This window comes from Bemisia tabaci, chromosome 3 (assembly GCF_918797505.1).
Source record: "Bemisia tabaci chromosome 3, PGI_BMITA_v3".
NCBI classification, from domain to species: Eukaryota; Metazoa; Arthropoda; class Insecta; order Hemiptera; family Aleyrodidae; genus Bemisia; species Bemisia tabaci.
In genome coordinates this window covers 54802446-54815971 of record NC_092795.1, presented here as the reverse complement: position 1 = coordinate 54815971, position 13526 = coordinate 54802446, and the positions used below count along the sequence as shown (strand labels likewise).

The window sequence follows — 13526 nt, the reverse complement described above, 5'->3', positions numbered from 1 at the left end:
ATAGACTCGCATTAAATTCTCTTATTATTAGACTCTTTTATTAGACATAGACTTGACACTTGACGAATAAACACTGCAAGGTCATTCTTTGTACTAAAGGTGTAGCAGGAATATTTATTGGATAAAAGTCTACTAATTAGATCAACAACTTCAAATGCATTTTGGCTGTGAAACCCACTTCGAATGCGCGCACGAATTTGATCAAATATTTGTTGTTAGTATCAAATGTAAACTCACCAGTAGCAGTTTTACCGCCAAAAAAGCAAGCGATACTAGAAGCGGTACACTTTGATGATGTCCCGGATTGGCTTAAATCGTCGCTCATCTGACGTAAATGCGTAACTCGATTTTGACATGAGCCCCAGAAATCTTGGATTTATATCCAAAATAGGGCTCATATGGAAATTGAGATACGCCCTTATGTCAGAGGGGCGACGAAATAAATGAATGAGCGAGAAATTGGCTTTAAAACGTCATGAGGTTGGACTTTCCAATTGCTAATGAAAACGATCCCACAGACCCTGCTGCAATTAATGCGCTGTCAAATTCAGAGAAATGTGCGCAAAATAAAGCCTCTTAATTTAATTACACAAATTATCCTTGACATGCTGGTGTCCAGCTAATGTAGCTTGTTGCTTGGTTTGATAACTGGACGATACTTCGCAATAGGGGACTCTGGCTGATTTCACAGCAAACGTATGCGCTATTCATTTGCCTTTACAGATAAGTGCTTTTGCAAGTGAGCCAGATATAGTAGTTTCTAGTTGCAAAATTTTATAAAATGTAAATAACTTTTCAAAAAAAAATTTGAAATATCGTAACCTTGGAAACATTACTTAACACCTACCTGAGCTAATTGAAGGCAGCATAGTGGTTTCTTTTCTTTTAAGAGGTAACAAAGAGTTGGACTGACGCCGATGTATGGAGAAACTGGTGGGAATCCTTTTATAATTCTGAAATTCGAAGAAGGAGAAGAAAAAAAGAAGAAAAAAAAACGAATAGGTTAGACAAAGAGGTGGCACACTTCATTTCCCCTCCATTCCCTCTTTTTTTTCTCGATCTATTTTGAAATCAGTTATTAAGTGTTGAAAACAGTGACAACTTTTCTAAACATGATGGATCTCTTATGCAGTCAAAGTAGCCAAAAGAGAAAGTAACTATGTTTATTAAATTTTGATATAAGGAAACATTCTTCAAGCTCATTTTAGAAACAAAATATATGCAATTCATTTCCCCATGCAGATACGTCCTTTTATGGAAGAGCCAGAGATAGTGGTTCCTTATTGCAAAATGTTATCAATTTGTTCCTTCCCGTATTGCCGAGTTTTGATTGGAAACGATGCCTCCTCTGATTGGCATTCTATCAATTTGACTGACAGATTTTGCTACCTTTGTAGATTCTTTTTTCGTATATTAATTTCATAAATCCTTGAATAATTTTTTTTAAAAAAAAAAAACCAATCAGTATCGAAACGAACAAAGAAAGCCATTTCCGTGAATAAAAAATAGTCCACTTCATTAATAGAAAGCTTAAAGATGTATGTGTAACACTGTTATTTGCTCAATACGTTAAAGACCCTCAGCTCCGACAGAATTTGGAATGTCATCTTCATCTCCAGTGCATTGCCAACTCCTCAACACAATATGTTGTCTACCGTGCAGCCACGCGTGGATTTAATTAAAATTATTGATTTTTGTTAAAAACCGCTGAATTTGATGTTCACACATCGAGATCATCATTCAAAAATAACAGAAAATACAGGGTTGAACAGCGCTACGCATGCAACTAGTTGGTAGGTCCTTATCATTGGCGGACTCAGCAAATTGGCAACATTGTGTTTTCTCCATTTAAACTCATGGAAATGTATCGATTCTTGAGGGGCCAGGAGCTCCGACGAGAAACGATTATTTAGCGTAGCTTTAAATGGAGGGATACCGGCGTTGCCAATTTGCTGGATCCGCCTCTGCCCTATTTACATATGAAATCGTCCTTACCGTGCCCACTCAGCATGCCAAACGGGAGTTATATAATCTTCGCCTTCAGAACTGATATGAAGACTGAAAGTGCGAGAAAGAGAAAAGAAAACGAACATCAAATCACAAAAATCAGTGATCATGCAAACAAATGCTGCATTCGATTAAGAAATCAAGGTGCGATCAAAGTGGTGGCTCGATAGACCTCTTTTTGGAGGCGGGTTTAAATAATACTGAAAAGCATCGAATTGTCAGTTAAAATTAGCTCCCGCCAAGTTATTAAACATGACCTGAATCTCTTATCCTCTTAAGTTCCAAAATCCTTGAAGTCTTACTTTACAGGATGATAGAGCATTGAATTATAAGTTGCAAATTGCTCCCGTCAAAATTTAAACATATACCTGAACCTCTTCTCTATCGTTTCGAAATCCTCCAAGTCTGGTTTTACACTCTAATGATATTGCTCAAAACGGGAGTTTCAAAAAGGTTGCCGTGGAAAAATAGAACGCCGCAAAATTTTTAGAATTCTATTTAGAAAAATTGACTGCGAAAATTTTAGAGATAATTTGTCTTCTTTTAATTTGAGACGAATACAGAAATTTTATATTTATTCGATCATGGGAATACTTTACAAAATTAGCATTTTTGTTCGGAGCCTAATCAATAGAATCAATGGTGCTTCCCAGGATACTACGAACAGAGAGTTTTATCATTCCCGATCGACAAAAGTAACGTATTTGCAAAAATGAAGGAAATTCTTCTGTTTCAGCCAATGAATGTGTTGTGTACAAGAGATACAGCCAACTTAGGGGACCTTCGATCCGTAAAGTCGCACGGAAATCGTGTTGACTCGTGTGCGAAATTTTTCAAATCCACTGCTTAGCGCATTTTCAAAACCCGCAAAACAAATATGGCGGATGCGGCCTAAAATGCTATCTTAGCGCCTTCAAAACTACCCAGCTTTGCAATCGGGAGGTCTAGTCTTGTTCAGTTCAGTTCAAAACCGATGTGCTCTCGCCTAATTTGGACCCCGATATTCAACTTCCAACGATTCTTCAACTTTTTGGTATTAAAACTGCTGGATTTTTTACTCATGTATTTATTTTCTTGTTCCTTTTACAGGGGAATATAATTAAACTTCATGATATTAACATCATGGACGCAAAAGCGCAAAGGCAAGCTGGTAATAACACTGCTGATCGGTTTGTTTGTTTCGGTGCTTTTTTTAGCTCTCCGTGACCGTTTTCTTCTTCAAATTCCATATTCGCTTTTGCTCATTCAAAGGTTCCTACTCATACATATTTTCCCTTTTTAAGGGAAGCATAAATAGACGTGAATGAAAAATTAAAATAATATTTTTCGTCATATCTTGGAAGAAAAGAAAACATGGCAGATTATACAGTGTTCATATTCGTTCCCCGCATTAAATATAGGCATCAAAAAAACTTGCAACGTCGCAAAGTGAGCTTTTATCGCACCGTCAGTAATGAGAAAATGTGTGACAGCGCACGCGCTTTTGCGTCCTTGCAGCGGGAATCGTGATCTTCTGCCGTCAGTCAAGTCCGAGCGATACTCTTTGAAGGCGCTCTAAGCAACTATTCGGCCACCGGAGTATTGCACAGTATCAAACGTAATTGAAGGCGCTTTGAAGTGTGTAAATTGACAGGTATCGCTTATCGCTGAGTAGAATCCTACTCATCGTACGATATGCGGCTCTCGTGTTCGATCGATTTTTATGAAACTTGGTCCCAGATGGCAAACTTTGACCGGAAACTTGATTTTCAAGTCAAAAGTTACTCCATATCACACTTTTTCAAATTTACCGGCATATATTTCTCATACGCTGGAGACCATCATGTTCACCTTGAGGTTACACGCTCGTTACTTCTTGCTGTACTTTCCATGCTAACACAAAATTTTGGTTCCGTTTTATTCTGTACTGGTGACTCGTGGCTAAGGAGAAGGAAAGTTGGCGGGGTGTTTCTTTCAAAATCCAGATACTACCAATGTAATTGTATACGTTAAGAAGCGAAGGTTAGCCTCTATAATGTACGCAACGTGATTTTCGTGCATCTTTACCCCAGTGCTGACTTAGTTGCCTGTGTCTCTTATGTACAAAAACATATCCAAGGCCCTTACGAAGATCAGTTTTTTCTAATAAGGATGGAAAAGATCCTTCGCAGTAGTCAGAAAATTAATATAAAATGTCGTTGAATGAACCCGTGAAATCTTCAATTCGTCACACTCTAACACCAAGCATCTCGGATTACATCATGAAAGACGGAACGTAACAGGTCCGACAGGTCTTAGAGTGCACCTTAGTAAGAATTCAAAACCATTCAACGAACATTTAATACCCATTTTTTAGGTTGTTTCTTAATATAGTTAAAATATAAAATAAGGAGCCCTAAAAATGGGTCATCCTCTTAAAGGTCTTCTACTTCTCGATCAATTTATGCTTATCAATTATGGTTCAAACATGCTAAAACATATCCTCATTACATGAGAATTTTTGCACTCGTGGATAGATTTATAAGACGAAGATTGTCTAATGGCTACACTCTGAACGCACCGAGCACTTACAAGATGGGCACTAAAAACAGTTTACGAAACATACTTCCCGTAATTTTTCTTGGATGGTAAATTCCAAGATTTTTCAAGAGGGTTATAGGACATTTCGTCGACGATTTTTTGTCCGCGCACCTGTTTTCGCAGTAATTTATGTCCAAGCGTTTTTTCGGCACGGGAGTTTCGGTCCACGTGCCATTTGAGACCCAAAGTTAATTGGCGCACATGTAAATACAAACGACAATTGCTCACGACGTTTTTGAATGAAAATGTATAATGTCTTGGAAGAATGAGGGTTTGCTTGTTTTTTTGTTTTGTCTGTTTGGTCCAACGGAGAATAATATATAGTGGAGAGTTTTGGTAAAAATGAGGGAGCGTCAATTCCATGAGACAAAATTCACAAAAACTCTATACACCTCTTTAGTGTAACAGGACTTAATTATCTTTCAAGAAATTCCCACATTGTTAAACCTGAACCGGATAAACCTCTATAATTGTCTCAGCTAAAGGATCTTAGATTTTTCGTGTGTACGATAAGTATCTTGATTTATTTTGCGAGGAAAGATCTGTACTTTCAAAGGATGCCTGTCATTCTTAATTGTTCAATTTCGTATAATACTGTGCAACACCTCTGTTGTGAAATAGCTGCTACAGGCGCAGCCGCACGGCGGGCGGGCGGCCAGCGCGAGACGCGCATTGGCGCCTACAAACCTAAGTGGATACTTCAAGCATTGTACAATGCGTGAAGTATCCACTTAGGTTTGTAGGCGCCAGTGAGCCTCTCGCGCTGGCAGCACGCCGCTCCGCTCTGTTAGGCTTTAATATTTATACTCGCATAGTCAGCGTTTTTTAACTCATGATTTTGAAATGTTTGCACACTCTGCATTGATTATTCTCATTTAAATTGATGGGAAAAAATATGTATCAATTTATCAAAGGAGAATAATAGTATAATGTGTGTTTTTTAAATATTGGTGGTTCCGTGTCAAATTTAATGATTTCCAAAGCACTTTAATTTTTTCTTCTACATGTTGCGCTTTTATTGGGCTGCAGCGAGGTGTACGCGCAACCAAACGCTCAAAATTTGACATATTTGACTCTATAAGATCGATGTACAAATGGGTTAAAACGGAAGATTGCGTGCTTCTTAGTTTTTTCCCCTCTTTTATTCATTTCTGCAGTTTCTGTCGGCACAACTGCGGCTCATTGAGCTTAATGTCGCTCGGAAAAGGTTTTACAAATATTTGTCACGTTTTAAAAATATAAATGTTTTCAAAATGAAGTAATAATTTCGTAAAGAAAAAATTAAAAAAATAAAAAAAAGTACCTGTACATATATAAGGTATAATGTACATCGAATATTTTAAGGATAGAAATAAAACCAAATATTCACCAATGAGAATTTAAAAAGATGATTCAAAAGGAGAAAGTAATAACATTTCATTTAGAAAATGGGCAACCATAACAACACCTCCTTCTCTCTTAATTTCTCATTTCCATATTGTCAATATAATTTTACATACCGACTAAAATACAACGCTTGGACCAAGTCACTGTTGCTAATTTTACGTGTGGGCGTAAACTACTGGACAAAAAAGGTGCGCGGGCAAAAAATCGTTGACAAAGTGTCCTAAAACCTTCAAGGGGATTATCTTTTGTTCAATAAATTAAAATCATAGCTATGCCATACTGTCAGAAAAAATTATAATGATTCAAAAAAATTTGCACAGGGTATGGAAAATTGATACAATTTTAAGACAGTAGTTTTTTTAAAGAGAGGAAATAAGGACCTATCGGTTTTATCGAGAAGGAAAAAGAAAACCGTAGCTATGATAAATTTAAAATTTTGCAGGACTCAGTGAAAAACCGTAGTTTAGTGCAAAATTTCAGAATAAATGAACTAGCTTTGTAACAAATGTGTGAGTTACTATTATGCCACTTAACATTTCTTAAGATTGCTCGACAGTCTTGCCCATTACATTAACAAACATTCATTATATGATATTTTTGTAGTTGATAATTCAACATAAGTTAATTAAGTCGATGAATTGAAACATTGTATGACACTTAACATGAAATCGGAAAAATCACACAGAACATCAAATAGACAGAGAATAGAAGAAAATGGAGATATTCTTGAAGTTCTAAGAATAAACAGTTGCCCTAGTCTCTTCGTGCCTCCCAATGGCCTGTCGGAAATAGGTCGAATCGTCGGCATTTTAAAGAGGAGTAATTTTCCGCACGTATTCAAAAAAGGTTAAAAGGGGTTGTGAGACAGGTTTCCGACACAACCTGTATTGTAAGGTTACACGCGGTGGGACTTTAACGGGCGTAAAAACCATACGGTTGCTCAGCAATGGCGTGGCGTGCTTTGCGATAAATTGATTGATCTGCCATTTAAAAAAATGGAAAAAGATTGGTAAACAGGGCGTTCGCAACGAAAGCCTTAATAATCGATTATTTACCACAGTTTCAAATGGGGAGATATTTATTATCGATTATTCATGCCTCACTACTGCTGTTCAGGCGCCGCGTAATTAATAATTGCAACTTAAAACGCAATGCGTCGCTTGTGAAATTTAATTGAACAGCTTTTCATTACACGATGCAATGATACTTTCATCCCCTGTAACATAATTATACTGTGGAAAATTATTTTTGATCCTGATAAAACCTATTTTCCCATCGCGAGTTTAAACCAGCTAAACCTATGGGAACTTCCAGACAACTGATTTTTGACATACATATGACGTCAATTTGGTGACAATGTACTCAAAAATTATACCTCCTAATTCCATTAATTTATGATTTTTAATAGGGACAGTCTAAATTATGGCAGGGTAACTGCATGGAAAAACATTTCCTTGATTTTAAGAGAAAAGAGAATTGTATGCGGAAGATATTAGATCAGCAGTTTTGGAGGAAGGCTTGTTCGGCTAACCTAACCATACATAATGACTAACTCCAGGAGAGAAAATGTAAAATCAGAGATAGGATTCTTCAGCTAAGGAGCAGAGGACTTAAAGATTTCTGTTGGTTCTCCTTTTTTAACAGTTTGAATATGTGTTCATTTGACTATCAATCAGAGGCAACTGATTCCAATGATGAGAAAAACCACACATTATTTCTGCCTTATTGGCATGGTCTATACATAAGGTAAAATCAGACCAGGTGTTGATCAAGTATCTTCTTGGTTCATGCAGAAATTCGCCTTGATTCGGCTGAATTCTCCCATTTAAAGGATGTAAATGTTCATTTTCTGGGGCAGTTCGAGCTACAGATCTGCCGCGGGCGAATTTTCATGATATTTGTAGCTATCAGTAGTAGAGCCCCTACATGGACAGCGCTTAGCAGAAAGAAACCGAGCGATATCAGCTATTGCCAAATTTAACCGAGAAATTTAATTTTTTACAAGAGAACGTTTGTGCGGATTTTTTTGAAAATTTTGAAGAATTTGCCTCGTAATGTGGAGAAAATTCATTGAAATTTCCACAAAAATCCGCACAACCGTTTTTAATGAACAATTAAATTAAAAAAAAAATTGGCAATAACTGATGTAGCTTGTTTTCTTTTTGCTTAACGCTGGCCATATTAGCTCGCTTTATTCAGATTGAAGGAGAGGAGCCCGCGAAACGGGTGTTACAGAGCGCTGCGCTCTCTGGGAGTTGGGCCGCGTTGTTGCCGGGCGGCGCACAGTGGATCGAGTCGATAGGAGAGGTCGGACAAAATTCGGAAACTTTAAACGCTTATAACTCCGTTTATATAAAACTTTATGGTTTTCACAGTGGGTCCATTGGTTTTCTCGTGAAATTTTTCTCTAGCGGCACCCCTTTATCTTAAAAATGTGACGAAATAAACATCAAAATTCGCGGTTTTTGTCAAATATTTTATGTCCGACCTCTCCAATTGACTCGATCCACTGTGCGGCGAAAGCCCTCGGTAGGTATTAAATCACTAATCTTCGTTCGACAAATATTTGTTTGGTGCGTAATTTTAATGGGTTCACTAACGATGTAAGGAAATGCTTTTCCGTGCAGGTTAAACAGAGGAGCAAGGAACACGAAAGCTGTTGGGGCAGTTTGAGCCGGAGTAAACGCTTATGAGTGCAACTAACATGAGATATAAACACACTTGGAGGCGGGGAGGGCGTGACGGACGGATACTTACGCTATTTTCTCGCTGGGCGATCTCCACGGCACGTCGTCGTCCATCTCGTCCTCGCTGTCCTCCGTGTCCTGGTGACCCACCACCATGTTCAATGTTGAGCTCGTGAACATGTCCGGCACCGGCAGTATACTTGGCCTCCGACTCCCTTCAAGAGAAAAAAAAAATAGTTCATTTCTCAGGAGTACACCGATGTTGAAACTTCCCAATCAGAATTATAAACGCCTTCATTTTGATTTGATACTTCACGCGTTCTGGAGAGCACGAATAGTTGTATCACCGCGCCTTCTCGGTAATCCAAATCATACAGGGTTATTCAAAAGTCACGCACCACTGGCCATGACGGGGGTGACCATTCGAAATGTTCGAGTTGCACCTCCCCCCTCCCCCAAAGGGAGTAAAAAACTGAGAAGTACCTAAAAACTTTTCCCTCTCAATATGAGGAAAAACGTCACAAACCGCAAATCGATATCTTAATTAGAACTAAAGTTATGGCCACTGGTGCGTGCCTTTTGAATAACCCTGTATATCTCATTCTCATGGCTCGATGAATGTTGACGGTGAAACTACCGGTCCACGTATCTCCGTTTGCGACGTTGAAGTCTTCCTGTTGTGCTTTATTTTTCTAATAGAGAACTACTTGGTGGATCGTTAAAAACGTCCCTGATTTTTCTTCTCCGTGCGAAGTTAATTCTGAAAAATCTTCAAGGAATGCTGTAGATTTGTTCTCCTTTAAAATAATAAAGTAGCAACAGAGATTTTTAAACACTGCAAGCAAGATACGTTGTTTGAGAGTTTCATCCTTGACAATCTTTCCCAATAACTAGTGTCTTTTCTGTCGTCACTAGAGATCCCCTCCTTCTCGTGATTTATAATGATCCAACTCATTGCAGTAAAATTCTCGATGTAAACTAGCAAATTTTTGATTGAAATTTATCGCGTTTTCTTCTCTCTTTTTTTTCTCATATTTTGACACAAGTATGGTGCATTGAAGGATTTTAGATACCTACTGTTTGGAAATTCTTTCTCAAATAAATGAAAATCCTACAGAGGGATCTTGAGATCATGAATTATACTTCCCTCATATTAAAAATTCCAGCCTCCTAGAATTTTTCGCGTCATCAAACATGAAAAAGGACATTTCTCCGCTGATTTTCCAATTACAATGCTAATACCGATGAGCATCCGACATAAGTCGAAATTTGCCACTTCGCAAAATTCACATTCTCAATCGCGCCAAATATCAAAATTCTAAAAATTGGCTGTAAATTCCGGAAATTGCAGAATTCTTCGTTCAAATTTTTGAGATCGTCGGAACGCCGTGATGCCTCTGAGCTTTATTCCGGTGTGTGTACTTATTCTTTCGCAAGAAACCTCAGTTGCAAAAAAAGGACGGTATTATGTTGCAGTTCCCATCCGTTGTTTGATCTTAAAGACGACACTCATAGGTTGGCTAAAAACCATTAACGATGAATAGTTGAGCATTAAGTAGTGTACTTGAAATAAAATTCGTCGAGTCTTTCGTAGCTAAATTTACCTCTTCGTTGGTTCAGGATTTCTGGGCTCAGAAAATTTGGATTATTGTCTGTTGACTTGGGAACCCCTAAATGGTTGCCAGTCATCGGCTCGCTGGTTTCCGATTCCGTTTTAGTTGTGATTTGGATCTCTGAAACGGTAATAAGAAGTTAAAAATATGTTAGGAATTATAAAATTCAGGGACATCTCACAGATTACAGGATTACACGGATAATTACGGAGTACATCTTACAGGACACACTTTATGTGATTATCAAAACTGAAGACATGCTTTCTCTACAATTCTGTCGGTGATCATTTTAGCATGGGCGGATATTATGACTTTTTACTCTTTTTTTAATCGGAAATTTGTTTTAAAATAAAAAAAAATTGATTGAAATACAGTTCTGCCAGTGATTCCGGAGTCGAAAAAGTCATTTCTTTACTTTCCGACATTCGTATTTTGTTCGTTTCAGAGTCACGTATTTGATGAAGGAGAGAACTTGCTATTTCTCACCAGTCTTATCAGGGTTGGATGCGTATGCTTCGTTTGTGATGTCTGGTGGCTTGATGGCTCCATTTTTATTCGAAGCTATGAATGCGGAGTTCTCTTCTTTTGTTATGCTTAAATAATAACACGTATCGGATTTTTTCATTATATGCCTAGGACCAGGATTCAATAGAATTGTATCTTCATAGAATTCAGGCAGCTCTGCCGGCCTCACGCCCACAAGCGCAACGCCGTACCTGGAAAAAGTCGTGAACATTTTACCGGTAACAGTAGAAAGTAGTAGGTAGCAGTGGTAGTAGTAGTAGTAGAACATATTTATTTTACAGAGGTATCGGTAGGACATATAACGGAAATAAATAATTTTGACGGTAGAGAGGGGCAGAATATCTTTTCCGCACTAAGTACATTTGCGGTAATTTTTCCGATCATCGTCGCCGCGCAAAATCATTTTCGCACAAATCAGATCTCAAACATAAGGCAACACAAATAGATGAATGAATGGAAATGACTTTGTGCGGCAACGATAATCGGAAAAATTACCACTTATGTACTTCGTGCGGAAAAGATAGTCAGCCTAGAGAAGAACCCCAACTAATATTTGTCAACGGAAAAATCGCGATATTTTGAAATTAAGTAGACATTTTTTTACGATTTTTTGTCGAAGAAATCGCAAGGATCATCAACATCTGAGCGATAATCCCCAATCTTGTCGCAATTTTATTTCCATAAAATTGTGTTCGATAAAATCGGAATTTTATCTCTATTTATCACGATTTTTCGCTCGATAATATTGCGACGAATCGCCGTCGATAAAGTCACGCCTTTATTGCAAATTTATGTGATGAAATCGCAATTTTTTATCTAATAATATTGCAATAAATCGACCTCGATAAAATCGCAATACATTTTCCGATCGAATCGCAACTTATCTCGATCACTGTTACTTAGGTCGGAGAATTTTAGCCGTAAATATATATGGTATTGTTTTGATACTTGCTGAGCTTAATCATAACCCAGGAAGACATTCTTTGCCAGTCCACAAAACCAACTTCTTTTATTGCTCTTCTTTTTCAACCAAATCATCAATTTTGAAAGTTGCAGCGAGGTATGTTGGCATTGTTTCTATGTTTTTTTAGGAAGACTCGAATTATTTGTATACTTTGACATCGATACTTTGATATGCATTATGAATATACTAGTATGTGGTGCTTTGAGATTTTGAGGGTGTGATTGTTGTCTGGGTAAATTAACTTACTTTCGATGTGAATGAAAGCTCGCATACGTAAAACTTTTGCCCTCATATTCACTAAAAAACCTACTTTCCGCCAGAGAGATATGGTAAATTTCATTGCCGGAACACCGGCCATAAAGCCTATGCCACTCTTCAGAAGAAACTTGCCCTTCTCTGAAACAGAAAACAAAGAAAATCATTAATTTCCTCTGTATGACTGTTCAGACACAATATGCCCTTTTAAAATCTTAGGTAGTTGCCTTGCAGACACTCTGAAAATCAAGTGAAACCCGTGAATAACGCTGGGTATTTTTTCGTTTACTAAGAGGAATATCTAAACTTGCCATGCAGCGGTATTTGTTTTGAAGAAAGAGAACAAAACTGACATTATGATCCGTTTATAGAACATGGAAAAGGAAAGAGTAGTGATCAGTTCAAGTCACCGACGACTGGCTCGTCAGGGTTTTGAACTGATCGTGTGGATACAACTATTCGTGCTTTATGGATGTCCGGATTGCGTGCGCAAATATTGAAGGCGCTCCGACTTGCCTTACTCCCACAGCGCGCCATGTTGTTGCGTTTGCCGGCACGTTTTCCTACGAAGTCCTATGAACGTCGATGATCCTCGGTCATCAGCTAACGTTTGACAGTTGAGCCATGGGCTACAAATGAGGCTACTAGTTCCAAAGTGTACAATGTCCATAAAAGTGGTTGATCATAGAAACGCAAAAAACTGTTTTAATACTGTACGTTTCGCTGCAACTTACCTTTCTGATACTGCTAATTAAAAAGGATTTTGGCTGTTTTGGCACACAATTAAATTATTTTCCAATTCTCCTCTAATGGCTGATCAAGAATTCATTCCTAACTCAATTTCGACCAAAATGGACATTGTACACTTTGGAACTAGTAGCCTCAAATGTACTTTCGATACCTAAATTGGCATTCGTTGAGTTTGAAAATAGAACCAGTATCCGTCAGGCCGGATATTAGTTCCATGGATATGAAAACATCATGGATGATCCGTGGACGTTGCTTTGGTGAAACGACCGACAGTACGGGGAATGGACCCGTTGCACATTTTTTTTTTAAATCGCTTGTATCAAAGGAACTAAGGATCCTAATGACAAAAGAATTATCCCGGAGGCTTTTACCACCGAAAAACCCCCAAAAAATCAACTCAAAAACGCCTGAAAATTCAGTTTTTTAAAAAAGTCACTTTTACGCGGGAACGGATCCGGTACACTCGTGACGTCACAGTACATGACAAACATGGTCTCTTCATCGTTTACAATGTATTTCTCCCTAAGGAATTGGCAGCCGCTTGATGAAGAGACCAGGTTCGTCATGCACGGTGATGTCACAAGTACGCACTGGATCCGTTCCCGCGCAAAAGTGACCGTTTGAACCGACCCATAAATGGGTCGGTTCCTGACACAGCCTACTTTGAGTTTGGGAGGTGAATTCAAGATTTGTTAAAATAATATCGGCATCAATCTTTTTGTGAAAGTCATTGGAGTCACTTATCGAAACGCAGATAACCGCACCTTGCACCAGGCCCAT

The 13526-nt window shown here is 38.1% G+C and overlaps 1 protein-coding gene across 1 annotated transcript in view; it reads right to left on the bottom strand.

The window, feature by feature from the left end:
* Positions 1-13526, bottom strand: part of SLO2 (slowpoke 2) — a 318661-nt gene that overhangs the window by 22185 nt on the left and 282950 nt on the right. Inside the window, exons 13-18 of the mRNA XM_019045466.2 lie at positions 11988-12137; positions 10739-10968; positions 10244-10372; positions 8710-8854; positions 1996-2058; positions 848-953 (exon numbers count right to left, since the gene is read on the bottom strand). Of these exons, the coding sequence (XP_018901011.1) occupies positions 848-953; positions 1996-2058; positions 8710-8854; positions 10244-10372; positions 10739-10968; positions 11988-12137 (823 nt within the window). The remainder of the gene's footprint in view (positions 1-847; positions 954-1995; positions 2059-8709; positions 8855-10243; positions 10373-10738; positions 10969-11987; positions 12138-13526) is intronic.